The sequence below is a fragment of the Vulpes lagopus genome, chromosome 10 (genome assembly GCF_018345385.1).
Source record: "Vulpes lagopus strain Blue_001 chromosome 10, ASM1834538v1, whole genome shotgun sequence".
In the NCBI taxonomy this organism is placed as follows: Eukaryota; Metazoa; Chordata; class Mammalia; order Carnivora; family Canidae; genus Vulpes; species Vulpes lagopus.
In genome coordinates, this window is record NC_054833.1 from 27,177,141 (window position 1) to 27,204,370 (window position 27,230).

Below are 27,230 nucleotides of genomic sequence, written 5' to 3' on the forward strand. Positions count from 1 at the left end.
GGAAAAATCAAATAACAAGAGATTTTCCCATTCTCTAATTCTTGGCTTTTATGTTTCTTCTTCCACCCAGAGCATTTGGTCCTTCTTCGTTGAGAACCGTGTTTCTCACAGGGCACTGGTGGCATTGTTCTATCACTTTGTTCAAGCCGTTCATACGAGAAGCGTCAGTGTGCAGTGTCGACAGTATGGCCTTCATGCTGCCGGGCTTTACTTTCTGTTGCTGGAAGTACCAGGTATGTGTATTCGATACGGTAGGATAAAATATATTTTTGTTTTAAATTTTTACATTGTTTTGAACCCTTATATTTTGTTTTCTCACTTCTAAAATGGAGCAGTGGTAACCCATCTCGCGGAATTTTTCTGAGTATTAAATGAGAGTAAGTCTGTAAAATACATGGCACGTTACAGGTGTTCGAGAAATATCTTTCCCTTGTTTCTTTAAATGTGTTTGTTTTCTAATGTGGTGTGTCTGTAACCTAATGCAGTTAATCTGAGAGAGGTAAGGCTCGAGGGAGATTGTTTTCAAGTTACAGAAGCTCCATTCCTACCCACCCCCACCTAGTATAAAAATCTGATACTGCCCACTCGTCTCCTGACTCCCCATCCAGGCTGAGAAAGACTGCTGGGCAGTCCCTGTGTTACATATCTCTCTCCTATGCAAATATGGAGAAACAGTTTACCGTACTAAGAAAGAAAGCGTGAGAATCACTAGTAATGCTTGATGAAGGAAAGCGTAGGAAGGTAGTCTGTTGATGAGCACTGTTCTACTTCCTTTACTGTCAGAGCACTCAGGTGGCTGTTCCTCCTGTGAGCAATAAAGGAGTCCCTTCTACCCACCCAAACCCAAGGCAAGAGAGGATGGAACATGGAGGGGGATGCAGTGGAGAACATAGTTACTGTTTGTCATTGTTTACATAAATTCATTTGTAAGAAATTTTAAGGATTTATCCCATGTGATTTGGAAATTGCTAAAAGGACATATAAAGCCTTGAACATTATTTTGTATTATTGTTTTTTTTTTTTTAAGATTTTAATCATTTATTCATGAGAGACACAGAGAGAGAGGCAGAGACACAGGCAGAGGGAGAAGCAGGCTCCCTGTAGGGAGCCCGACGCGGAACTCCATCCTGGGTCCCCAAGATCACACCCCAGGCTGAAGGCGGCGCCAAACCCCTGGGCTATTGGGGCTGCCCTATTTTGTATTATCGTTAAAGTTACCAATAACGACTGTTGAAATAGGTTCTTAAAGACTTTGGTCTTGCTAAGCAGAGTCTCAGGTCTAACCGAGCTGTCTCACAGAAAAATGATGGTTTTAGGAACTCAAAAGTTTTATTTTTCTCCTCCCTTGCTCAATGCAGTTCCTTCTGATTAAGGTTGAGATGTATGCCAAAGCGAAGAGTGAAGAGTGTTGCTCATCGTAGGCCACTTGCAGCTTTCCAGCAAGACGTGTTCCTGCCAATTACCTTCTGTTTTTAAATGTATCTGGATTATGTTTGGGATACTGTTGATACTTAATTTTTAATCACACTGTGCTCTTTTTCTTCTTCTTTTTTTTTTTTAATTTTTATTTATTTATGATAGTCACACACAGAGAGAGAGAGAGAGAGAGGCAGAGACATAGGCAGAGGGAGAAGCAGGCTCCATGCACTGGGAGCCTGACGTGGGATTCGATCCCGGGTCTCCAGGATCGCGCCCTGGGTCAAAGGCAGGCGCCAAACCGCTGCGCCACCCAGGGATCCCACACTGTGCTCTTTTTCAAGATTGTTTGGTTATTCTAGTCCCTTGTATTTCCATGTAAATTGTAGAAGTTGCATGTCAATGTCTACCCCAAAAAAGGCTTCTGGGATTTTGACAGTGCACTGAATCTGTAGATCAATTTGGGGAGTGTTGCTGTCTAAACAACCTTAGGTCTTCCAATCCATGAGCACAACGTGCCTTTCCATTTATTCGGGTTTTCTCTAATTTGTTTGAATGATATTTTATACTTTTAAATGTTTAATTCTTGTGCTTATTTGGTTAGATTTATTCATAAGTATTTTTTCCATGCTATTGCAGATGAAATTGCTTTCTCAATTTCATTTTCAGATTGCTTACCTGTAATGTCTAGAAGTACAATTCATTATTTTTTTTTTATTTTTTATTTTTTAGTACAATTCATTATTAAGCGTAGTTGATGTATAATGTCACATTAATTTCGGGGGTACAGTATAGTGGTGGGAGAAGTCTATAGACAAGTCTGTACCTTATGCTGTGCTCAGTATAAGTGAGGTTATCATTCTGTCACCATACAGTGTTGTTACGGTACCATCAAGTATATTCCCCGTGCTATGCCTTGGATCCCCATGACTTAGTCTGTAACTGGAGGCCTTCCACTTCCCTGCATCCATTTTGCCCATCTTCAACCCCTCAAGCAACTACCAGTTTGTTCTCTGTATTTATTGGTTTGTTTCAGCTTTGTTTTGTTTTATAATTTTCACATATATGTGAAATCATATGGTATTTGTCTTTCTCTGATTTCACTTAGCACACTATCCTCTAGGTCCATCTGTGTTGTTGCAAATGTCAGGATTTCATTCTTTTTTGCAGCTGAGTAACATTCTATTTTATGTATATCCCCTATCTTTATCCATTCATCTGTCAGTGGACAGTTGGGTTGGGCTGCTTCCATATCTTGACTGTTGTAAATAATGCTGCAGTAAACATAGGAGTACATATATATTTTTGAACTAGTAGTGTTCTTCTTCGGTAAGATACCCAGTAGTGGAATTACTGGATCTTATGGTATTTGTTTTTAATTTTTTTGAGGAACTTCCATGCTATTTTCTTTCCACAGTGCCTGTACCAATATTCCTACCAACAGCGCATGAAAGTTCCTCTTTTCCCACATCTTTGCCAACATTTGTCATTTCTTGTCTTTTTGATTTTAGCCATTGTGACAGGTATGAGGTAATAGCTCATTGTGGTTTTGATTTGCATTTCCCTGATGACTAGTAATTTGAGCATCTTTTCAAGGGCTTGTTGACCATTTGTCTCTTTTTTGAAAACTGTTCTATTCAGATCCTCTCCCCTTTCTTTAATTAGAGAAGTACAATTGATTTTTTTATTACTGATCTTATACCCTGAAACTTTGCTGAACTCATCTGTTGTTACTGGTAGGATTTTCTATGTATAAGGTTATATCATCTGTGAGTAAACATAATTTTACTTCGTCCTTTCCAGTTTAGGTGCCTTTTATTTCTTTTTCTTGACTAATTGCCCTGATGAGGACCTCCAGTATAGTGCTGAGCAGAAGTCAGGAGGTGGGCATCTTGTCTTATTCCTGATCTCAGGAGGAAAACTTTCAATCTTTTGCCCTTAAGTATGTTATATGCCATGGGTGTTTTGAGGTTCACCTTTATGATACTGTTATTTCTAATTTGTTGAGTATTTTATTATGAAAGGACTGTGTGTTGTCAGATTCTGTTAGTTAATATTTTATTGAAGATTTTTGCATCTGTATTTACAAGGGATATCTTTTTTGATAAGCTTTTGTCTGATTTGAGTTTCAGGATAATACCAGTCTCATGTAGAATGAGTTGAGTAGTGTTCTTGCCTTTTTTGTATCTTGGAAGTTTGTGAAGAAGGGGTCGTTTTTCTGCCTTAAATTTTTGTAGATTTCAATAACAAAAGCCATCTGGATCTGCAGGTTTTCTTTGAAAGTTTTGTTTGTATAATCTATAGTGATATGTCCGCTTTCATGTCTGATTGGTAATTTATATTTCTTTTGTTGTTGTTTTCATCATCTAGAAAAAGTTCCATTAAATTGTATTGACCATTTCAAAGAACCCGCTTGTGATGTTATTGATTATACTGTGTTCTTGTGGCACCTGTGTGGCTCAGTTGGTTAAGCATCCCACTCTTGGTTTCAGCTCAGGCCACGATCTCAGGGTTGTGGGATTGAGCCCCACATCAGGCTCTGAGCTTAGCACAGAGTCTGCTTGAGAAATTTGTTCCCTCCCTCTCCTTCCCTCTCTACCACTCCCTCCACTTGTGTTTGAGCACTTGCTCGCTTGCTTGCTCTCTTTCATAAATAAAATCCTTTAAAAAGAGATGACTTCATGATAGCCTAGCCTATACATTAATGAATGAATCTTTATGGAGTTTTTATGGCATACAGTATTAACAGTCACATTCATAGTGCAGTATTGGAAACATTGTTACATGATTGTTTACTTTCAAATAGTGTTTTAATTATGTTTTGATAGGCAGTTAACTGTTAGATTAACTTTTTCCTTTTGGGGCTTGTTTTAAAGCTTTGTTGGAGCAGATATGAAATAGCCTTTACTCTGGAGCTAGTTTAGCCCAGGCTAAAGTAAGGTTTCAGCATCGGCTGTCCAGAACTCAAATATTTCTCAACCCTGTGTGGGTTGTGAAAATTATTCATCTTCTAGCTCCTTGGAGGTTGTTTTTTGCCTACCCTCATGGAGTTTTACCTCTTCGTGCTTATCTTCTGCCCTATGGAGATCTTTGAAGCTTTTTTTCTGTGTAGCTTCCTCTTTTCTAGCCCTTGCCTTTTTGACTCTGATTTCTGTGTTCTCAGCTTAGACCATCATAATGTACTTAGGGCCACCATTTTCTGCTGTTGTCCAGAAATTGCCTCAAAACATGAAACTGGGACAATTTTAGTGTTTACCTCATTTATTTTTGTTCTTCAGAGATTGTTTTTCTATGCTGCCTATTGCACTGTCTTTTTTTTTTTTTTTAAGATTTTATTTATTCATAAGAGACACAGAGAGAGGCAGAGACACAGGCAGAGGGAGAAGGAGATGCAGGCTACCTGCGGGGAACACAATGCAGGACTCGATCCCGGGACTCCAGGATCATGCCCTGAGCTGAAGACAGACACTCAACCAATGAGCTGTCCAGGCATCCCTTGCTCCGTGTCTTAAGAGGATTATTTTATACATTTTTGTCCAGTTTTATAGTTTATGGTGGCATGAAAAATATAAAGCCAGTCACTCCCTGGTCAGATATGTTTATCTTATTTATTTCTTCTTCTTATTTATTTCTCATCTCCTGAGGCTGAAGTTGAATGGTACTTATTTGCTAAAGGGTCATTGTTTAGAGTTCATGATAAGCTCATTTTTACTTATTAATTTTTCATCTGTTGTTATCGACTTATTTTAAGGCATTTTAATCTAACCCACTTATTCTTTATAAATAGGCAGTATAGCAAATCAGGTGTTCCACCAAGTGATGTTTGACAAATGTATTCAGATTCTAAAGAAGAGCTGGCCTCAAGAATCTAACTTGAATCGGAAAAGAAAGAAAGAGCAGCCTAAGAACTCAGAGGCGAATCCAAGAGGGAGTAGGAAAAGAGGAAAGCCACCCAGGAAAGAAGATATTGAGGTAAGAAGTAAGTGGAATAATAAAACATATCTGTACCAAAAAAAAAAAAAAAAAAAACATATCTGTACCAACAAATGATTGTGATTTAAGAATTAACTTTATATTAAAATATGGTTTTTGGCATCATGATTTTAACCAAATGATCCTAAAGTATCATCAACTATCTAGTATGACCTTAGGTTGCTTCTCAGGCTTTATGTATTACTGAGGATACCTGTCATCTTTCCATCCTCCCCGTAATCTTTTGCCATCCTTGTTCCCAGGTGTGCTTGGCAACAACCAAACAGGTATATTTGCCACATTATCTTACTGTCATTAGATAGGAAGATTGAAGTATTTTGAGGGCTTATGTCCATGACAGTGTATCGGAATAACATTAATTCCAAATTCTTGTGTGATGGCTGGGTAGAATGGTGGGCATTCTTTGACAGGAAAACTTCTAAGAAACATAAGAATTCCCACTGACACAAAGATACAGAGCTAGAAACTCCTGTGCAGTCATCTACTCCAATGATTCATTGTTCTGTTGTAGAGACAGAGCAGTTAGGGGACCTGATCAGGGTCACATCACTTCAGCAATTCAGCAACCACCTGAGTTTAGCTGGACTTGATCTGAGTTCATTGAAAATCATGGGACCGAGTGTTAGGCATTACTCTGCAGTTGCCTGTACGTTTCTTTATAATCTAGGTGGATGAAATAGAAGAACAGGAAGATGAAGAAAGTATTTGTTTTTCTGCCCAAGACCTTTGTCAAATCCGAAATGCCATCTTTCACCTTTTGAAGAATTTTTTAAGGCTTCTGTCCAAATTTTCCCTGAAAGAAAAGCCACAGTGTATACAGAATTGTATAGAAGTAAGTGAGAATTCCAAAAAACCTTGGGGCAACCTAAAAGGGCAGAGAGAATGGCTAATACTTAGTGAGTAAGGAAAAATCAGGTCTCTTCTTCATATCTGTTTTGCAGGTCTTTGTTGAGTTGATTAAGTTTGAACCAATTCTTCATGAATTTCATGTGACACAGGCCAGGTGAGCCACTAATTCTTCCAATAGTAAAATTTAAATATAGTGTAATAAATTATGCTCTAGCAGAAGTATAAATGCCATTTTATCCTAATTGGCACACAAGTAGAATTTATTCATTTTTTTTTTTTTATTTTTTATTTTTTTTATTTTTATTTTTATTTTTTATTTTTTTTAGAATTTATTCATTTGGATGTGGTTTATTATAGGGTTATGGAAGATTCTGAGTAAAGTCATAACCATTGACCAATCTTTTGCCTTTTTTCTTTAGAAACCTTAACCAAGCTAAATACGTACCAGAACTGGCCTATCATGGATTATATTTGCTATGCTCCCCATTTCATGGAGAAGGAGATAAGGTAAAAGAGACAAGGATTTAATTTAGTTACTAGTTGAATTGAAAACATCTGAATCATCTGAACCATTGGCAGCATTTGGTTTAACACCATTTTATTTATTTATATATTTAAGATTTATTTATTTATTCATGAGAGACACAGGCTGAGGGAGAAGCAGGCTCCATGCAGGGACCCCGACGTGGGACTCAATCCTGAAACTCCAGGATCATGCCCTGGGTCAATGGCAGGTGCTCAACCACTGAGCCACCCAGGCACCCTGCCATTTTAATTTAGCAAGTCATTTTCATGACCTTATATCATTCGTAGCATAAAAAGCATCACCATTTCTATTTGCTACCTGTTCTTCATAACCAAACTGATAATTCAAATAATTGGAAGCCATGGCAGATTTTTGTTAGGTTTCATACAAAATATGATTCCAGTGTGAATTAGGTAGGAAGAACATTGAACAGTGTTACTTTTAGAGAAACAGTCACCAGATTGTTCTCAAAAGAGACATTTGTGGAATTTTCAAGTTTTCCTTGGCAAGTTTCATGTGCACTTCAGTATTTCTATTAGTCTTTTTAGTTGAGAATTCTACAGAAATATTACTGATATCATTCCTAGTTAGTTTTCACATATGGATTTTCCTCCCAGAGTTACCTTAACATTATCACCGTCTAAACATTGGAGTTAGGGTGTTCAAGCATTATGGTGTTACTAAACTTGAATGCCATGAATAAAACAAGATTTTTACAAAAAAAAATGTGATAAAACTGCAGTGGCTGTTGACTTTTGGTGTCTGTGCTACACTTAATTTCCCGGGCAGGTCACGTGGTGATTAAGAAGCAGGTTAAAGGGGCACCTGGGTGGCTCCGTTGGTTAATTGTGCTGACTCTTGGTTTCAGGTCAGCTTGTAATCTCAGTCCTGAGATCAAGCCACTCTTTGGTTTTGGTGCTCAGCGTGGAGTCTGCTTGTCCCTCTTTCTCTGCTTTTCCTCTCTTTTTCTCTTTCATAAATAAATCATAAGAAAAAGAAAAACAAGTAGGTTCAGAGTTTTTGGGCAGGTTGTATACATCTTTGGTGAACTCTAGGTCCACCCCGTCAGCTGTACTTCCTTGTATCAGTTTTTCCAAAGCCTCAGTCTCCTCAGAGGGTTGTCAGGAGAAGGAAATGGAAGGTTGCCTGTCAGATACAGAGCACCATGCCTGTTGTTTAGAAAACATGTTTTATAATTTATTATACCATTTTATAGTTTATTATGTTTTATAATTTATTATACCATTATCATTTCTGTGTTTAAAATATGAGTTAGAATTCACATGAGTGAGTGCTTTCAGTTTCCATGTTCTTTATAACATTTGTAAAGGTTAGCTAGATGGGGAAATTTATGCCTTTACATCTGCAGTGTCTTTCAAGTTGTATTTTTTAACTGTGAGAGTGTTGATTTGATTTTAGACAGTGTTGATTTTAGCCTGACCCATAATCAGTTGACTTTGGACAATTCACTTTTGGAGGCTCTTTTATTAGGTATAAAGTGGAAATAATAATATGTATAAAATGGAAATGCCTCGCTTACCTTTTACAGTTGTGATGTTTAAGATTAAATACAGTAAAATCAGGCAGCCTGGGTGGCTCAGCGGTTTAGCCGCCGCCTTCAGCCCAGGGCCTGATCCTGGAGACCTGAGATCGAGTCCCACGTCGGACTCCCTGCGTGGAGCCTGCTTCTCCCTCTGCCTGTGTCTCTGCCTGTCTTTCTCTGTGTCTATCATGAATAAATAAATAAAATCTTTAAAAAAAAAAAAAGCAGTAAAATCTAGTAATATATATGAATGTACTTAACCTGATATCTACCACATACGTGGTTTTCAGTACACGTTATTTACAGGATGAATGAATGAATTGAGTAAATTATATGAGGTGTATATTGGAAGGTGCATTGTAAACTTCAGGTAAAATACAAGTGTAAAGTACCATTCTTCCCTTGTTCTATAAGAGATTATCAGCAATTTTTTTTGCCATTTAGAAGTGACAATCCTCTATTTGCCCTAATTTCAGGGCTATAGTTTGAGAGAGTAAGGAGAAAAACTAGGTGATATTCCTATCATTATCTATAACCAGTGTTTTCACAGTTTCCATCCTATGTTTATTAAATACTTAGTAACTGTCCAAGAAACGCATTTCTAGTGTTCCCCTAAAACTGTTTTAATCCAACGTATCTTCACACAGCTTGACGTGGCTTACTGTGGTCTGCATCACTGCCTTTGAGGTCCTTGGATTCTTTGTCATGCCTTAAATAGAATTTTCTTCTTTCTTCCAGGTTATAAGTTGTATTTTCCATCAAATGCTAAATGTGATATTAATGTTAGGAGCAGGTGAAGGAGTCCATCATGCTCCCCTTACTATTACAACATCAGTCATCAACAGTAGAAACCAGGCAGTCCAGTTCATCAGGTGAGGTGCACACGGATTGGCTTTTCACTCTATCACTCTCCCTTAAGTCTCCTGGGTCCTGTACTAACTGAGATTTCTGACACCTAATGAAAACTAACAGATTTCTGGCCTGTTGTGGTTCGTGGCCCCCTCTCGTTCATGTGGCCCACATCACTGTTGGTAGCCTCTGCACTGGGACATTGTTGAGGGTTACAGAGTCTGTAATTCAGGGGCCAGCACTGACCTCCAGCTTGATTCTCATCAGCCTGTAAGGTCAGGCTCTGAGGAATGACATTTGGCTTCTCCTCTGTTTTATCGTCATCTGTCTCAGTGTTTGCCTTTCTTACAAGTCTGCCTCTTCCTTTCCTTTTTGTATTTCTGTCTTCTCTGAGTCTCTTTCTCTTTGTTCCTTGCCACTTTTTCCTTGTTTCTTCTCACTTTTCTATTCCCCTCTTCCTACAGACCATACTTCCTGAAAAGAAGATTTAAGTCAATTTTTACTTCTTTAGTAATAATTGATAGACCATTTTTTCCCTCAGAATCACATAGCTCTACCTAAAAAGTTCCATGTCTCAGCTTTATTAGGGAAGACATATTTGCTGTGTTGTTGGCTATTCTTTCCCTCCTTTATTGAATATTTGGCACGCATTGTGGAGGTGGTGGAAAGATGTGGTAAGTATATGAGAGCATACATGCCTGCAGGCATATGGGATATAGTGTAGTTGGAGATGTGGGGTATGAGTGGTGGAATCCAGGTATAGGCTGTCATCTGATCATTAAATATCTCTCATGAGGGATTTTTTTTAAACATTAAATAACTAAGGTGCTTTAAGTGTAGACAACCATTTTGATTCTTCCGTGATAGTTCGTGATGTCTCCAGTTGCAGTAGCATCCATATAATGATATAGATAAGCACTAAAGATGGGTCAGATATGGGCATTACAATAATAATCTTCTGGGGTGCCTGGCTGGCTCAGTTGGAAGAGAGTGTGACTCTTGATCTCGGGGTCATGGGTTCGAGCCCACAGTGGGGGTAGAGAGTACTAAAATAAATAAGTTAACTTAAGAAAGATACAGTAATCTTGGGTTGAAGTTTGAAGTCAAAGCCTTTTAAATGGGAGCATATCACTGAGTTACCACAAGGTGGTGCTGCGTCTTATTATTATTTACCCCAAAAGGATTTTTTATATATTTTTAAAGAATTTATTTATTTGAGAGAGAGAGGATGCACTGTGCAAGCAGGACAAGGCAGGGGGAGGCAGAGAGAGAGAGGGAGAAGACTCCCAGCTGAGCAGGGAGCTGGACATGGAGCTCAGTCCCAGGACCCTGAGATTATAACCTGAGCTAAAGGCGGATGCTTATCCCAACTGAGCCACCCAGGTGTCCCTAAAAGGATGTGTTTTAGAGTCTTAATGTGAAATTTAGTTAAGAGTCAAAAGAGTCGTATGAAGATGAAACATTTGCTCCTCTCTGACTGAAGCTGTCTGCTCGGCAGCAGCTCAAAACCATACATAGGACATAGTGAATGGTTTTCTGCTGTGAAACTTTGTGTGTTTTACTCTTTTTTCACTGAAACAATGCTTGCAGTGTGGGGCAAATAGCTTTTAATATTCAGGATTTCTAAAGCATAGAGGTCATGGTGTTTAAGAACAGAGTCAAGAAAAAGTACTATTTTATGTAGTTATAGGTATATTGTAAACAATGGGTGTGGTTTCTTTTTTAAATAGCTCAATTGTGGATGAACTAAAGGAAAACATATTCCCAGTCCTTCGTATCTTACTCCAGCACATCTGTGCCAAGGTACCATTTGCTTCAATAGTAACGATGATAATGATGATAGAAATATATAATATATGGGTAAATATATGTGTTTGTGTGTATATTTATTCTTGGGAATGAGTCTGTTATCATTACAGAAAATAGCTTTATTTAGTATTTTCACTGTATGTTTCCATTGACATAGTGTTCTTTTTGGGAGGGGAATCCTTTTTATTTTGGAAAATTTCAAACATATGGATAAATAGAATAGGGTGATGAGCACCCACCTTCAATAGTTTAGTGTCATTTATACCCTTATAAATTACAACTTCCTCAACACATGTTGAATGTTGGAATTTTGGGGGGGAAGCAAATTCTGTCATGTGTTGATCCTTAACTATTTCATATGTGTCTCTAGAGGATAAGAACTCCAAAAACACACCACAGAATACACACCAAAGAAAATATACCATAATTCCTTAATACCATGAAATATCCAATTAATGTTCAAATTTTTATGATTATCTCTTGAGCTTATAAAGCAGTTTGGACAAATGATTTTTAACTTGAAGGCAGTAGCTTCTAGGAGGTCCATAAGCTTAAGTTACATACTAAGTTCGTATGTCTAAGGAGAGGGCTTCTAGATTTCTTAGATTAGTTTTTGAAGGGTCTAAAACCTAAAACTTGCTAGTCATTTTTATAGCATTTAAGGATTCAACAAACTAGTTACATTCACTGAATTTCAACATGTGTTTCAGTTGTTCTGTGGGTAGATGTTGGCTAGACGGCCTCTCAATGTTTATGTTTCAGGTGACTGATAAATCAGAGTATCGGACCTATGCAGCCCAGTCCCTGGTCCAGCTGCTCAGCAAACTTCCCAATAAGGAATACGCTACGTTCATTGCCTGGCTTTACAGATACTCACGAAGTTCCAAGGTACAAGATACATCTGCATAAAATCTGGGTTCCTGCTCTATAGCCTTCTGACAGACATATCTGAATATACAAGGGATCCTTGGGTTTTTATTCCTGTCTAATGGAGATTCTTCTGATTTTGTTTTATCAGATCCCACACAGGATTTTTACTCTAGATGTTGTCTTAGCTCTGTTGGAACTGCCTGAAAGAGCAGTAGATAACACTCTCTCGTTGGAGCATCAGAAGCTGTTAAAGCATAAGTTCTTGGTACAGAAAATTATATTTGACCGTTGTGTAGACAAGGCACCGACTGTCCGCAGCAAGGCACTGTCCAGTTTTGCACATTGCCTGGAAGTGTCTGTTACCGCATCGGAGAGCGTACTGGAACTTAAGATTAACAGTAAGTATTTTCACCTTGTGACATGGGATCTGTCTCATGCTTTTGAAGAAATTGGACTGCAAAGGATTCGTTCATTGTTGTTGCAAAAAGTAATAGAGTATGATATACTTTTTCCTTCATAAGCCTATTTCAGTGTATTTTGTTGTTGAATAGCTTTTTAAATAAAGTCACAGCTTGGAGATATTGTGGGCTTGGTTTCAGACCATCACAGTAAAGTGAATATTGGAATAAAGCAAGTCAAATGAATTTTTTTAGTTTTCTAGTACATATAAAAAGTTAATGTTTACAATACACTGTTGTCTGTCAGGTGGCAATAGCACTATGTCTAAAAAAAAGTGCGTACAATAATTTAGAAATACTTTACTGCTAAAAACGCTAACTGTTGTGAGCTTTCAGCAAGTTGCAGTCTTTTTGCTGGTGGAGAATCTTGCCTCGATGTTGATGGCTGCTGACTGATCAGGGTGGCAGTTGCTGAAGGATGGGTGGCTGTGGCCGTTTCTTGAACTAAGACGCTGATGAAGTTTGCCATATCATGTGACTCTTTTTTTCACAAATGATTTCTCTGTAGCAGATGATATTGTTTGATACCATTTTACCCACAGCCACAGGGGAACTTCTTCTGAAACTGGAGTTCACCCTTTCAGACTGCCACTGCTTCACCAACTATGTTTATGCAATATTTTAAATCCTTTGTTGTGACTTCAGCCTCCCAGCTTGTTCACCATGAGTAGATTCGTCCTAAGAAACCACTGTCTTTGCTCACCTGTAGGAAGCTTCCCCTCACCTGTTCAAGTTTTATTATGAGCTTGCAGCAGTTTAGTCTCACCTTCAGGCCCCACTTCTAATTTTGCTTCTCTTGGTGTTTTCATATCTGGAGGCAGCACATCATTTCTTGGTTAAGTTTGCTGTTATATGGATGTGGCTCATGGTACCCCAAAGCAGTTATAATAGTAACACCAAAGATCACTGATCATAGATCAGATCCATAAATACAAAAAAGTTTGAAATATTGTGAGAATTACCAAAATGCAGCAGACGCAAAGTGAGCAAATACTGTAGGAAAATGGCACACATAGACTGGCTTGATGGAGTTACAAATCTCAGTTTGTTAAAACTGTAGTATCTCTAAAGAACAATAAAGCAAAGTGTGATAAAAGAAGGTATGCCTATAGACCAGTCTGGTAACTTTGAAATGCCTTTTAGAGTATTTTAGATACTCATGTTTTAGAGGGGAGACTTTGGCTGCCTATACTACTACTTTGCATTTTTGAGAATTGGCTGTCTTGGGCCTCATCTCCGTCCATTTCAAATGCATACCAAGGAGAATATTACTGTCAGCAGTTTAGAATCTGTCTTGTCTTTAGGCCTAATTATCTTGATTTTGGTTACTCTTGACTTGGGGCTTATGATATTATGACATTTTCCCCTCTTATCAATCTGCTTATTTTTAGGTTCTGCAATTTCAAGAGTAGAAAGCCACTCTGGTACCTTACTGAGAAGTCCATCAGGTAATGGGTGAATATATTTTCTAATATTGAATAATTGTCTTTTTTATTTAAAGGACTTGCTGGGTATTTGACATGTTTTTTTCTATTTTGTTTTGGTTTTTTTCTATTTTCATATTTACTTTTTAATACTGAACTTTTCATCATCAAGGAAACTGAAATTGATTTCAATACTGATGTAGTAATTTAAATGTAATATTTCCATGTTTATATTACTAAGGGATATAATAAATTTTTCTTTTAATGATTGAACTTCTTTTTATTTATTATTTTTAAGCATTTTCCTATCAGAGGCAAACACTTAACCCTTCTGGAGGCTCAGGGATGATCAATACAGACAGCAGTGGTGAAACAGATGGATCTGAGGGTATGTCGGATTCTATCACTATCAGATGAGTAATAACTGTTGGATTTCAGACAACTGTAAGTAGACTCGAAAAACCTTGGATTTTTTTTTGATTGATTCACCCTTAATTGGAATATCTTCCTTTCTTAAAAGTGGAATAATTCTATTTTATTATATCTTTAATTAATGTCCTTGCACTATACTCTGTTTCATCTTAAGGTAAAGAACAAGCTACATTCTACTTATCATGTACTGAACCTCAGTATTTCTAAATATTAGCAGATGTTTTATTATTTTTATTAAAGGCAATTGTTGTGAACTCTAGGGATTGCTGACTAAAGAGGGACCAGCTACTAGAGAAAGTGCAGCATATGTTAAATTTGTGTTTGGAGAAAAGTAATCAAAAAAAAAAAAAGAGAGAGAGATGAAGAATACTACTGTACCCAATCTTGTTCCTGCTTTTTTTTTTTTTTTTTTAAGAATTATTTATTCATGAGAGACACAGGCAGAGGGAGAAGCAGGCTCCATGCAGGGAGCCCGACGTGGGACTTGATCCTGGATCTCCAGGATCAGGCCCTGGGCTGAAGGTGGCACTAAACTGCTGAGCCACCTGGGCTGCCCTTGTCCCTACTTTTAATTTCTCATTACTTTTTTCACCATGTCATTTTGACTCTGATTAAGGCACCCCAGAATTCACTTTTTTTTTTTTTTTTAAGATTTTATGTATTCATGAGAGACACACAGAGAGAGGCAGAGACATAGGCAGAGGGAGCAGCAGGCTCCCTGGGGAGCTTGATGTGGGACTCGATCCTGGGACCCTGGGATCATGACCTGAGCCAAAGGCGAGATGCTCAACCACTGAGCCATCCAGGTGCCCCCCAGAATTCACTTTTAATAAATTAAAGGGAACTGTGAATTTAAGCTCACATTGAAAAAGCCAATTCAGAATTTAGATTATCTTCATCAATAGTGTGAACCATACATACTGTATAGAATGGTTGTGGGTTCCTCTCTCCTATGACCTCCAGCACAGGATTCTGAATACAAGTAATGCATGATCTCTTTCATTGACTTATGACCCCAGAGTAATACAATGATTTAAGTGCTAATGTGATTCAGGAGGGAGAAAAACAAATCTGGACTGGTAAATAGGTAGACCTGGAGCCTACTCCCAGATATGTGTCTGTTTAGCTGTGTGATCTTGAAAAAGTCACTTTACTTCTCCAGGATCCTTTTTCACCTGGACATAGCATGAAATAGTGGGGGAACATTCTATTTAGAAATGAGAGGTGGTCTGAGTTCTTATACCATTCTTATATTAAATACTTGCTCAACTAAGACAGGGAAGCCAACCAAGCACCCTAATTTGTAACTTTCTGGATCTAACACCTTTTCTTTCACAGAGGGCCATTGTCAGAGTCTGGGGATATAATATTTAGACTAAGTGATTTTTCAAGATTTTAGTGAAAATATTTGTGCAGAAATTTAATTATATAATTAGATTAATTTATTCCATTAACATTTCTCTGATCCCTTCTTATCTGTGCTAAGCATCATAGATACAGATTTAGTAAAACATAGTTCCATCTGTTGAGAAGTAGTAAATTAATAATAAGTGGGAGTAATAAATATGTGTGTTTACAAATTTTACCTATGTGTATGTTTATATATATAAAATAATAATGTGAATTAAGTGTTAAGGTATATGTTAAGTGCCATGAAGATAATTACTTCTTATTTCAGCCTGAAAGATCAGCATGGAATTAGATTTTATATGGCTAGGTATGAGTATGTGTTACTCAAATTAAATTCAGAGCAGTAACTCTATTTATGTAAACTGATACCCTAAAATATTACAAAAAATTTGTTCTGCAAAAATGTTGAATGCTTGTGTTGAATTTAGTCTTAGTAAGTGCTAAGTGCCTTCTTGGAGGAGGCAGGGTTTTTTTTCTCTTTGAAATGTAATTCACATGCCATAAAGTTCACCGTTTAAAGTGTTTGATTTAGTGGTTTTTAGTATATTTGTATATTTACAAATTAATCAATTTTTAGAATATTTCATTTGCCAGAGAAGAAACTTTATTCTCGTTAGCAGTTCCTTCCTCCCCATTCCCTTCCCCCAACCTCCAGCAACCACTAACTAATCTACTTTCTGTCTACAGATTTGCCTATTCTGGACATTCCACATACATGGAAGCATGTGACATGTGTTCTTTATGTGGATGTCTGTCTTCACTTAGCATAACATTTTCAAGGTTCATCCACATTGTAACATATCAGTATTTCATTTTTACAGCTACATAATAGTCTGTTGTGTGGATAATACTACAGTCCATTGTTCATTCATCAGTTTATGGACTTCTGCATTGTTTCTGTCTTTTGGCTATTAATGATGCTGCTACGAATGTCAAGTTTTATTTGTAAACATATTCATGCCTTTTGGGTATATACCTAAGAGTGGAACTGCTGGGTTATGTGGTAACTCCATGTTTAACATTTTCAGGAGCTGCCAAACTTTTTGCAGAGTTGGCCATACCATTTTTTAGTCCCACTAGCATGTGTTACAATTTTTATTTCTCCACATCCTTACCAAGATTTGTCATGTCTGTTCTTTTTATTGTAACCATCCTAGTGGATGTGAAGTGGTATCTATCTCACTGTGGTTTTGATTTATATTTCCCTAATGGCTAATGATGTTAAGCAAATTTTCTTTATTGGCCATTTATATTTCTTTTTTGAAGAAAGATATTTTCAAGTTCTTTGCCCATTTTTTAAGATGGGTTATTTGTCTTTATTTTTGAGTTGAAAGAGCTTTTTATTCTGGATCCAAATTCCTCATCAGATACAGGATTTGTAAATATCTGTATTATCATGGGTTAATTTTTCACTTTCTTGGTGTCTTTGAGGCATAAAACATTTTAGCCTTGATAAAGTCTAGCTGTCCACTTTTTCCTTTTTGCTTGTGCTTTTGGGGTCATAACTAAGAAACCACTGCCTAATTTTTCACAAAGATTTACTTTGATGTTTTCTTCCCAGAGTTTTGTAATTTTAGCTCTTATGATTTGGTCTTAGATCAATTTTTAGCTAATTTTTGCATAGGTGTGATGTAGGGGTCCAACTTTTGCAAGTGAATGTCCAGTTTGACACAGCACTTTATGCTTAAAAGACTTTTCTCCTTTAAATGCTCTTGGCACCCTCATCAAACCATAGACATGGGCTTATTTCTGTACTTTCAGTTCTATTACCCTGACATTCTGTCATCTCTCTTTACGACAGTAATCACACTGTGTTAATTACTGGTGCTTTACAGTAATTTTGAAATCAGGAAGTATAGCTTCTGCATCCTTGCTCTTGTTCTTCTAGATTAATTCTGTGTCGATTATTCTTCCATGAATAATCCATTAGTTTCTTAGTTTCATTTTCTAATTGTTCATTGCTAGTTTTCTTTTCTTAAAGATTTTATTTACTTATTCATGAGAGACAGAGAGACAGAGAGAGAGGCACAGAGACACAGGCAGAGAGAGAAGCAGGCCCCCTTCAGGGAGCCTGACATGGGACTCAGCACTCCATCCTGGGTCTCCAGGATCATGCCCAGGGCCGAAGGCAGACACCCAATCACAGAGCCGCCCAGGCATCCCTCATTGCTAGTTTTTATAACTGATGTTTGATGGTTTGATCTTGTATCCTGCAACCTTGCTAAATTTGTTACTAGTTCTAATAGTTTGTATATGGACTCCTTTTCTATATGTAGGCTCATGGCCATCTGTGAACAGAAAGAGTTTTCTTTCTTTTCCGTCCTTTTCTTACCTACTTTCCCTGGCGAGGACGTCTGGTACAGTGTTGAAAAGACATAGGGAGAGCAGACATCCTTGTCTTTCTTCTGTACTTAGTTTTTGGCCTTTCACCATTGAGTATGATGTTACCTGTAGGTTTTTTCAGGATGACTTTTATCAGTGTGACTAAGTTTCCTTCTCTTATGAGTTTGTTGAGTGTTTTTATTAGGAAAGGGTATTGGATTTTGCAAATGCATTTTCCTCATCTGTAGAGACAATTATATGGTCTTTGTCCTTTATTATATTGCTATGCTGTATTACTTAGATTGATTGATTACATTTGACTCCTGGGATAAGTCCCAGGCATGATATATAATCCTTTTTGTGTTTTGCTAGATATGATTTGCTGATATTTTGTTGAAAATTTTATTTATGTATTCATGGGATTTTGCTCTTTTGTTTTCTTGAGATGTTTTTATCTGCTTTCGTTCTTGGGGTAATACTGGCTTAATAGAATGAGATGGGAAGTGTTTTCTTCCGTTATTTAAAAGAGTTTATGAAGACTTGGTGTTCATTTTTGTTATAACATTTCATGGAATTCTCCAGTAATGCCCTCTGATCCTGGGCTTTTGTGCATATGTGGGAAGGTATTTTGTTCTATTTCATTGTATTTTGTTTTGAAGGTTCTTCGTTGGGGGGGGTGGGGTTGATTACTTTATAGGTATATTCAGACTGTTTCTTCTTGAGTCAGTTTCTAGTTTTTGTCTTGGTAGAAATTTGTTTCATCCGGATTACTTAATGTAATATAAAATCGTTCATAGTATTTCTTTGCACATCCTTTTTATTTCTGTAATGGCAATAGTAATGTTTCCCTCCTGATTTTAAGAATTTGAATCTTCTTTTTTTGTAGCTAAAAGTTGGTAATTTTATCTTTTTCAAGAAGCTTATTTTTTATTTTTTTTTATTTTTTTTTTTTAATTTACTTATGATAGTCACACACACACACAGAGAGAGAGAGAGACAGAGACATAGGCAGAGGGAGAAGCAGGCTCCATGCACCGGGAGCCCGATGTGGGACTCGATCCCAGGTCTCCAGGATCGCGCCCTGAGCCAAAGGCAGGCGCTAAACCGCTGCGCCACCCAGGGATCCTGCTTATTTTTTATTTCATTGACTTTTCTATTTTCCATCCTATTTCATTTCTTAGTGTATTTCCTTATACATCAGCAGCTCTTGGTGTAGTTTAGGATCCCTTAGCCTCCTTCAGTAGGTTCTTGAAGTTAATATTGTTTACATAATAATACCAAGACTGCACTCTAAACCATTCTGATATGAAGCAAAGATGAGAATCTGCTATTTTTTTTTTTGAGAATCTGCTATTTTTTATCAGACATAGAGTTTGCAAAGATGTAAAGCAGTGCCATTCTTGTCACTAAATTTTAGCAGGAGGGACATAGTTCATTTTCACTTAAAATTGTACCATTTACAGTGACACATCTTCCTATTTTATTTTTAAGGATTTTTATTTATTTATTCATGAGAGACAGAGGCAGAGACACAGGCAGAGGGAGAAGCAGGCTCCCTGCAGGGAGCCCGACGTGGGACTCGATCCCGGGTCTCCAGGATCACTCCCTGGGCTGAAGGCGGTGCAGAACCGCTGAGCCATCCAGGCTGCCCAACATCTTCCTATTTTAAAATGAATTATTTAATATTTTCACTGGAGATTTTTACCAGAAAAGCTCTTTGGAGTCCTCAGTGAGTTTTAATAGTGTAAAGGGGCATGTGATCAAAAAAGTTTTAAAGCTGCTGTTACATATTTTTTAGTCTTTAAAAAAAATTATGATTTAGATACTACTTTTTTGTAGCTAAACAAAATGGAAAAACTAAATTATTTGGAATTTTAGACATAGGAGCCAGGGTTAAAAACAATTTTTAATATTCCAGAATTTATGCCCTCTTAAAATTATACTCTTCTGCCCTTTGCATTATTTTGACTAGCTAATTATTTGACTTCTTTTTCTACATTATTTCATACTCAGATTTCTCCGGATTTAAAACAAACTGATTAGCCAATATTTTAGAGTATTTTCTCAGTACTGTATGGTGAGATGTTAGGTACTGTAAATACAGTTTTTTCTCAGACCATAATGATTCTTTGGCATTTCCTCAACAGTGAGATGTGTCATGGCAATGCTGAAAAAGAGAATCAGGGATGAGAAGACCAATGTCAGGAAGTCTGCAATGCAGGTGTGAGTTCTTCTAAATAATCCTCGAATGTGCTCTGTTTTGCACTAAAAACTTGGAAATATTTTGTAAAAACTCCAACCATAGTCATTATTGAACTTGTTTTTCACTTTACATTTGTTCACTTTGATCCTGTTGTATATATAAATTACAGAGATGAACTAAAGGTTTGTCTCATTTCTTGCTGGGTTGTTGATTTCTTAAGAGTCACACATATTTTTATCGTAATTTCTTTTTTTAGATTAGGAATTCTTAAACTGGGGAGCATGGATGGATTTTGATAGGGTGCACGTAACCCCTGAAATTGTAAATACTTGTTTATGTAAAACGTATATTAGATTTTTCTCCAGAGAGAGGCCTTAGCTTTCATCAGATTCTGAAAAGGTGAGATGTATGTTTTCAGGTGGAGGGATGGATCCATGACCTAAAAAATGTTAAGAACAATAGACTTATTAAGTCTTATTTTTGTCTACAGTGTGTCTAATTGTTTTGAAAAAGTAATCAATTCATGTTACATGCACCTTCTAGGTATTACTGAGTATTTTGAAACACTGCAACATCTCAGGGATGAAAGAAGAGCTATTACTTCTTCAGGACCAGAGCCGAGACCCTGCAGTATCTGTACGAAAGCAGGCCTTACAGTCTCTTACTGAACTTCTTATGGTGAGAGACAGTGCTTTTTTACATCAAAAATAATTAAGCATATATAATTACCTATCACTGAATATTTATTTGACTACTGGAAATTCTACCAGGTGTACTGTAGGGCAATACAGTGTAAGTCAAGAGGTATCTATCTTTCAATTACATATGAAAGATTATGTCTCATATAATTATGAACTAGTGCTAGAGAATGCTAGTGATTAGCCTTTTCTTGACTTTAGTTTAAATCTCACATAGAAATAAGAATTTTAAAATGAACTTAGTCAGGCCAGAGGCCTAGATTAAGTTTTGCATATTAAGACCTATTAAATGATAACCGCCAAAAGAACAGGTCCACTGATCCCATATGTAATTTACTCCCGCCAAATAATTAGCTTTTGAAGAATTTTAAAAGCATGTTTATTTCTTCATTTCATCATAGAAAGCAATAAGCAATGCATACTTTGACTTCCTCTGTCAACATCTATTCTAATTGCTCCTTGGAATAAATACTTGATCTTGAATTACAAAAAAGTGCTGAATTACTTAATAATATGACTTCCTAAGTTTAAAATTTCAGTATGCACTAATAAACAGTAACTGGAAACTGAACTTTGTTTTAACATGTATTTCAAATGTTGCTTTTTTTTTTCACTTTGGTTTATTTGTACTTGTGTGTGTGACTGTTGTTAGCGTATCTCAAAATATTGTTCACAGCCTCACTGATTTGTGTTTAGACAGGTTTAGACTTCCTTATGACTTTTTAATGACTTCATGATGTTTAATTTCTAAGGCCCAACCTAGATGTGTCCAGATACAGAAAGCCTGGCTGACAGGGATCATCCCAGCTGTGATGGACTCTGAAAGCACGGTGCAGGAAAAAGCTCTGGAATGTCTTGACCAGCTCCTGTTACAGAACATTAAGCATTACAATAAATTCCATACTGGAGACAATAGCCAGGTGCTGGCTTGGGCACTTCTTACTCTCCTTAGTACAGAAAACCAGGAACTGAGGTATGTTAATTGTGTGATTTCTTTTCCATATAGAAAACCATAAAGGTTTTTTTTAATTAATAAAATTTCTGTATTGCTCATAGAAAATTAGCTTTCTAAAATACTTAACATATATCAGTTTTCTGTTTTTAGACTTTTTTTTTTTACCCAATTCAAATCTCTCAGCATTTTTGAGGTGAGAGTTTTTTGTGAAGCTTTGATCACCTCCTTTGCTTTTCTCTGAGTGCCTAAATTAATGTCTAATGTAGTAGAAAGCACTGATGGACATGATATATTAATAGTAACTTTCCACATATTAGTTTTTATGAAAGATGGCTTCCTAGTTCTTCCAAATTAACCTTTTCCTAATCCTTATCAGATTGGTTGAATTAATGCCAGAGCAGTATTTTTTCCCATTTGATTGCATTTACTGAGCATACACTGAACAGTGAACACTATGGTGAGGGGTTAGCACCTGTTGTATTGATAAATTTTAATCTATACTGCATAATCTTACAATTAGCTTGTAAACGTTTACATTACCTCGGCTGATTTTTTTTTCTCATCATGTAAGAAACACTTCCCTATTTGTTTACATGTATTATGGAGGAATTCTCATACACTAGAAACATACTAGATTTTGTATTGTAAAATACTGTTGGGGCCTGGGTAAATCACCTGTAAAATGGTACTTACCAGAGCTTGTGGAGAAGACAATGAGAAGTTACTGTTAAATGGGTATAAAGTTTCACTGTAGAGTGATGACGAAGTTCTGGAGATGGATGATTGCACAACAGTGTGCTCTCACTGAACTGTACACCTAAAAATCATTAAAATGGTGAATTTTGTTATGTAAATTTTACCACAAGAAAAAAATATGTATTTGCCCAAAGTTAGGAAATATAGAATTAGGGTTTAAGTTTAAAAATGTTTTGGAATAGCTGTTGTAGAAAATGAGCTATGGCAGCATGCTCAAGTGCGATGGATTCATGAGCTCAGACTGTATTGATCATAATATTAAGATGCTATATATACCATTTTTCACTTTTATCCTTTCACAGAGTATAGAGTTTCCATAACCATATGATATTGAAGCAAATTGAATACAGAAGCAGTTATAATAATCTACCTGACTTCTGTTTAAGTCAGACCATAAAGAGATTTACAGAAGTAAAAAGTAATGACACTCTTTTCACCAAGTTTATTTTGTTTTGAGATTCTTTTGTAAAACAGTGCATTTATGTTAGCATAAATGGCTTATTATTTTTAGATTAATAAATATTTTTAAACTTCTCAGTTTTAATTTCTGCACAGCAGGATATATATAGTCCACATAAAACAAAGGTCTTCAAGATGTTGCATAATTTTTTTTAGTTCAAAAGTGCCCAGAGATGAAAAACTGTGAGAACCACTGAGCTTGGGAATCAGTTTTTCAAAAAGGATTATTAAGAAAAGTAAGGTCTGGTGGAATAGAATTCTATAAACATTTGTAAACAAAATCTTGTGGTATATTCTTTAATAAAGTAACTAGAACATCAAGAAGAGAGACTTCACAGATCAGTTGACTTTTGAATTTGAATCTTGAAGGTTAATAAGGACATAAAGGAGCATGTCCATGGGAAATAAAAAGCCAGTGCAAAGCCATGGAAGCATAAGCAGTATGTCTCATTCAGGACCCATAGGGATTCACTGTGGGCGGGGAAACGGTGCTCCTTGGACTGTACATAAAGTGAAACGAGATGTTAAGAAGGGCCTACACATACTGCAGAGTTGTAACATTGCATACCAAGAACTTTGACTTCAGATTGAAAACAGAGTGGGAGGGGGAGACTGCTGATGAATTTAAAGTAGATGGGTAATAAAGGATCTTATATTTTAAGAGTATTAATCTTGAAAATAAAACATCCAGTTATTTTATCAGCAAAATGGGTTTATACAGGAATGGCATAGCTGTGAAAAACCACAGGCAAGTCTGGAGATCAAAGGAGAAGAACTGTTAGTTTTTAGAGAAAAGGATGTTGTTGGGAGGGGCTAGTTTGAAGGAAAGCCCATTGAAAGAAAGAGTTCAGGGTGATGATGATTTCTCAATGTCTGAGTTGTGACAGACTCTCCATTGGCTGGGCTGTCCCCAGGCTAGGAGGAATCCTTCCTCTTGCTGGAGTGGTCAAGTCCGCTTGTTCCTCTTGGAAATAGAGTACACCTGCCCCCCTTCCTGGTGGGTCTGCAGTTGATGAGTGGTGGTAAGCGTGAGGCGTCCCCCTGCTAGCCTCTCAGCTTCACTTTCAGTTTCACAAGAAGTGTAGCAAAGGGACTTGTGCTTGGTGACCAGGAGATAACAGGAATCTAAGAAAACAGGCCACCACTGAAATGATTTAAGTTAAAGATGATGAGGGCCAGCGTCAAGGAGAAGGCAGTAGACATGAAGAAAATAAAGTATGTTTAAAGATGTAATAAGTGGAAGTATAGAATTGGTGGTTTGATTTGAGGGTTGAAAGGACTCGGTGTACTTCCTCTACTCAAGCTCACAGTCTAGTGGAAAGAGACAAAATAAAACTCACAATTTTAGTGGAAAGTGAGTTTTAGGAGCTAAGAGGGATGGCATAGAGCGGTTCGGTGATTTTTTTTTTAACTTTTTTTTTAGCTTGAATTGCCTTCCTGTTGATGGTGGCAAGAGCTGAATTATTCCCAGAGGTGGGATAAGTAGAAATTAACCAGGCAACCATACTAGTGAAAGTTTCCAGACAAAATAGCAATGCAAAGGTTTAAGAGGCCTGAAGCTTCGATGATTCTATCCAAAATAACTAGTCAGTGGGATTTCCATTGACTTAGGTATGGCAAGCAAAGGCAAGGCAGGTTTCTGAACAGGAAGGGCAGGAGATGGAAGCCCAATTTAAATGTCTGCACAGCAAAGGAAACAATCAACAAAACTAAAAGCCCGTCTATGGAATGGGAGAAGATATTTGTAAATGACATACCATGTAAAAGGGTTAGTATCCAAAATCTGTAAACAACTTATCAAACTCAACAGCCAAGAACAAATAACCCAGTTAAGAAATGGGAGGGAGACATAAAGACATTTTTTCCAAAGAAGACATCAAAATGGCTAACAGACATATTAAAAGGTGCTCAACATCTATGAGCATCAGGGAAATACAAATCAAAACCACAGTGAGATACCACTTCACACCTGTCAGAATAGCTAAAATTAACAACTCAGGAAACAACAGATGTTGGCGAGAATGTGGAGAAAGGAATGCAAACTGGACCACCTCTGGAAAATAGTGCGGAGGTTCCTCAAAAAGTTGAAAATAAAGCTACCCTATGGAAGAGGATACAAAAATACTGATTTGAAGGGGCATATGCACTCCAATGTTTATAGCGTTATCGACAATAGCCAAATTATGGAAAGAACCCAAATGTCATCAGCTGATGAATGGATAAAATAAGATGTGGTCAGGGCACCTGGGTGGCTCACTTAGGTCTTTGGCTTAGGTCATGATCCTGGGGTCCTGGGATCGAGCCCTGCATCAGGTTCTCTGCTTGGTGGGGAGCCTGCTTCTCCTTCTCCCTCTGCCTGCTGCTCCCCCTGCTTGTGCTCTCTCTCTAATACATAAAGAAAACCCTTTAAAAAAATATATGGTCTACACACACACACACACACACACACAAATATTACTTCTTGATCAAAAAGCATGAAATCTTGCCATTTGCAATGATGTGGTTGGAACTAGAAGGTATTATGGTAGGCAAAATAAGTCAGAGAAAGACAAATACATGATTCCACTCGTGGAATTTAAGAAACAACATGAACATAGGGGAAGAGAAGGAAAAATAAGACTAAAATAGGGAGGCGAACCATAAGAGACTCTTAAAGAGAACAAATGGAAGATTGTTAAGGGTGGTAGGTGGATGGTGTGATGAGCATTAGGAAGGCCACTTGTTGGGATGAGCATTGAATATTATATGTGAGTGATGAATCACTAGATTTTACTCCTGAAGGCAATACTACACTATATATTAACTAACTTGAATTTAAATTAAAAAAAAAAATGTGTACTTGAAGTGCTTTGTCATGTCTGAGTGGAGAACTTTTGGTAATGAACGAGATCACTCAGGGTTCAGTTTATAGACAAGAGGACTAAGAGTAGAACTTTTCAAAATCAGCCATTAGAGTGATTTGAAGAAAAGGAATTAGTGAAGGGAAAAGAAAAGATCAACAAGTAGACAGAGTATGAGGGCAGAGAGAGTGATCGGTAATGTCTGGGCAAGGTCATGGAAAATGGGGACTGAATAGTCCATTAGTTTTGATTCTAGGATAGAGGTCAGTGGTGCTGTACAAAAGAACCAGGTTAGTGTCTGGAAAATAATTCTGACTTACTAGGATTGGCTTGTAATTAACAGTTGGGCTAGTTGAGGGGTAAGGTAATTGAGGGAGGCTTTTTGGGAACTGTTCAGCTGATCTGGAGGAGTGTAAGTTGTCAGAAGAGCCAAATTTGAGGTTTCAAAACTGGGAATTCAGAGGATTTTTCCCCCCCATTCTGTTTATTTCTTACAGTAAACATTACTTAATGTTTTGTGTGATTCTTCTTAATAAATTTTAAAATATTTGCTGATTGCTTGTATGTTGGTTTTGGACCATAATCAGGTATGAATTATGAGTTACCTACATTAAAACTCCTGATATTTATAGATTTTTAATCAATAGCTAATATATTAAAATCATTAACTTATATGGATATGCTTATTGTATGTAGATGTGTTATAGTTGCTTTCTGCAAGCTTTGAGAATTCCTTTTATTTTTACTTAATGAGAAAGTCTTGGTGTGTGACTGTGTGAGTGTATGTGTGTGTTCCTAGCAGTTAAGGAAAAATTAATTGGAGGAAGAAGCTTAGATAAGTGATACTGCATTTTTCTCTTTAATCATGTGATCTCATTCCGTGCTATGGGAAGAAGTCAAAATAGTTTAAAACAGTGACATAACGCCAACACTTTATTACACCAGAAGCATTTTTTGTTTTATTTTTAAAGGGTTTGAAATATGTATCTCTGAGTGGTATTGGCGGGTTATGGCAAAGTTTAGCTTGTTTAATATCACCATATTTAAATGCTAGAATGTCATTTCTCTCCAGTTCTTCCATTGAAAAAATAGCCATGTCTACACTTTCTGTCCCTAAAACCCTGTAAACTCTTGATAGATTTGTTATTGGTAACCCATCCCTTGTGTTTGTAAGCAATTTTGGAGGGAATGAGGATAAGGAGGGTCTCGAATTATGAAATTTTAGTCTTTGCTTTAAAAATATATTTTATAAGGAGAGAAATAGGTGTATCTTATTCTGTATAATAAAAACTTTAAAGACATCTAATTTGGTATCAAATATATCACTAGCCAGGAACTTCTGCATAGATGTTTGATGTGCCAGAGGAATCCTGGAGCAGCAGTTGATAACCTTTCACTGAGGGCTGTTTTGAACAGTG

The 27,230-nt window shown here is 36.9% G+C and overlaps 1 protein-coding gene across 2 annotated transcripts in view; it reads left to right on the forward strand.

The window, feature by feature from the left end:
- NCAPD3 (non-SMC condensin II complex subunit D3) overlaps positions 1–27,230 on the forward strand; it is a 60,199-nt gene that overhangs the window by 3,974 nt on the left and 28,995 nt on the right. For both annotated transcript variants that reach the window (XM_041769903.1, XM_041769904.1), the window contains exons 3-16: positions 71–233; positions 5,204–5,388; positions 6,077–6,241; positions 6,351–6,412; positions 6,678–6,765; positions 9,066–9,199; positions 10,907–10,979; positions 11,748–11,873; positions 12,004–12,253; positions 13,705–13,761; positions 14,036–14,125; positions 20,049–20,122; positions 20,648–20,782; positions 21,555–21,775. In XM_041769903.1, coding sequence (XP_041625837.1) covers positions 71–233; positions 5,204–5,388; positions 6,077–6,241; positions 6,351–6,412; positions 6,678–6,765; positions 9,066–9,199; positions 10,907–10,979; positions 11,748–11,873; positions 12,004–12,253; positions 13,705–13,761; positions 14,036–14,125; positions 20,049–20,122; positions 20,648–20,782; positions 21,555–21,775 — 1,823 coding nt within the window. The remainder of the gene's footprint in view (positions 1–70; positions 234–5,203; positions 5,389–6,076; positions 6,242–6,350; positions 6,413–6,677; positions 6,766–9,065; positions 9,200–10,906; positions 10,980–11,747; positions 11,874–12,003; positions 12,254–13,704; positions 13,762–14,035; positions 14,126–20,048; positions 20,123–20,647; positions 20,783–21,554; positions 21,776–27,230) is intronic.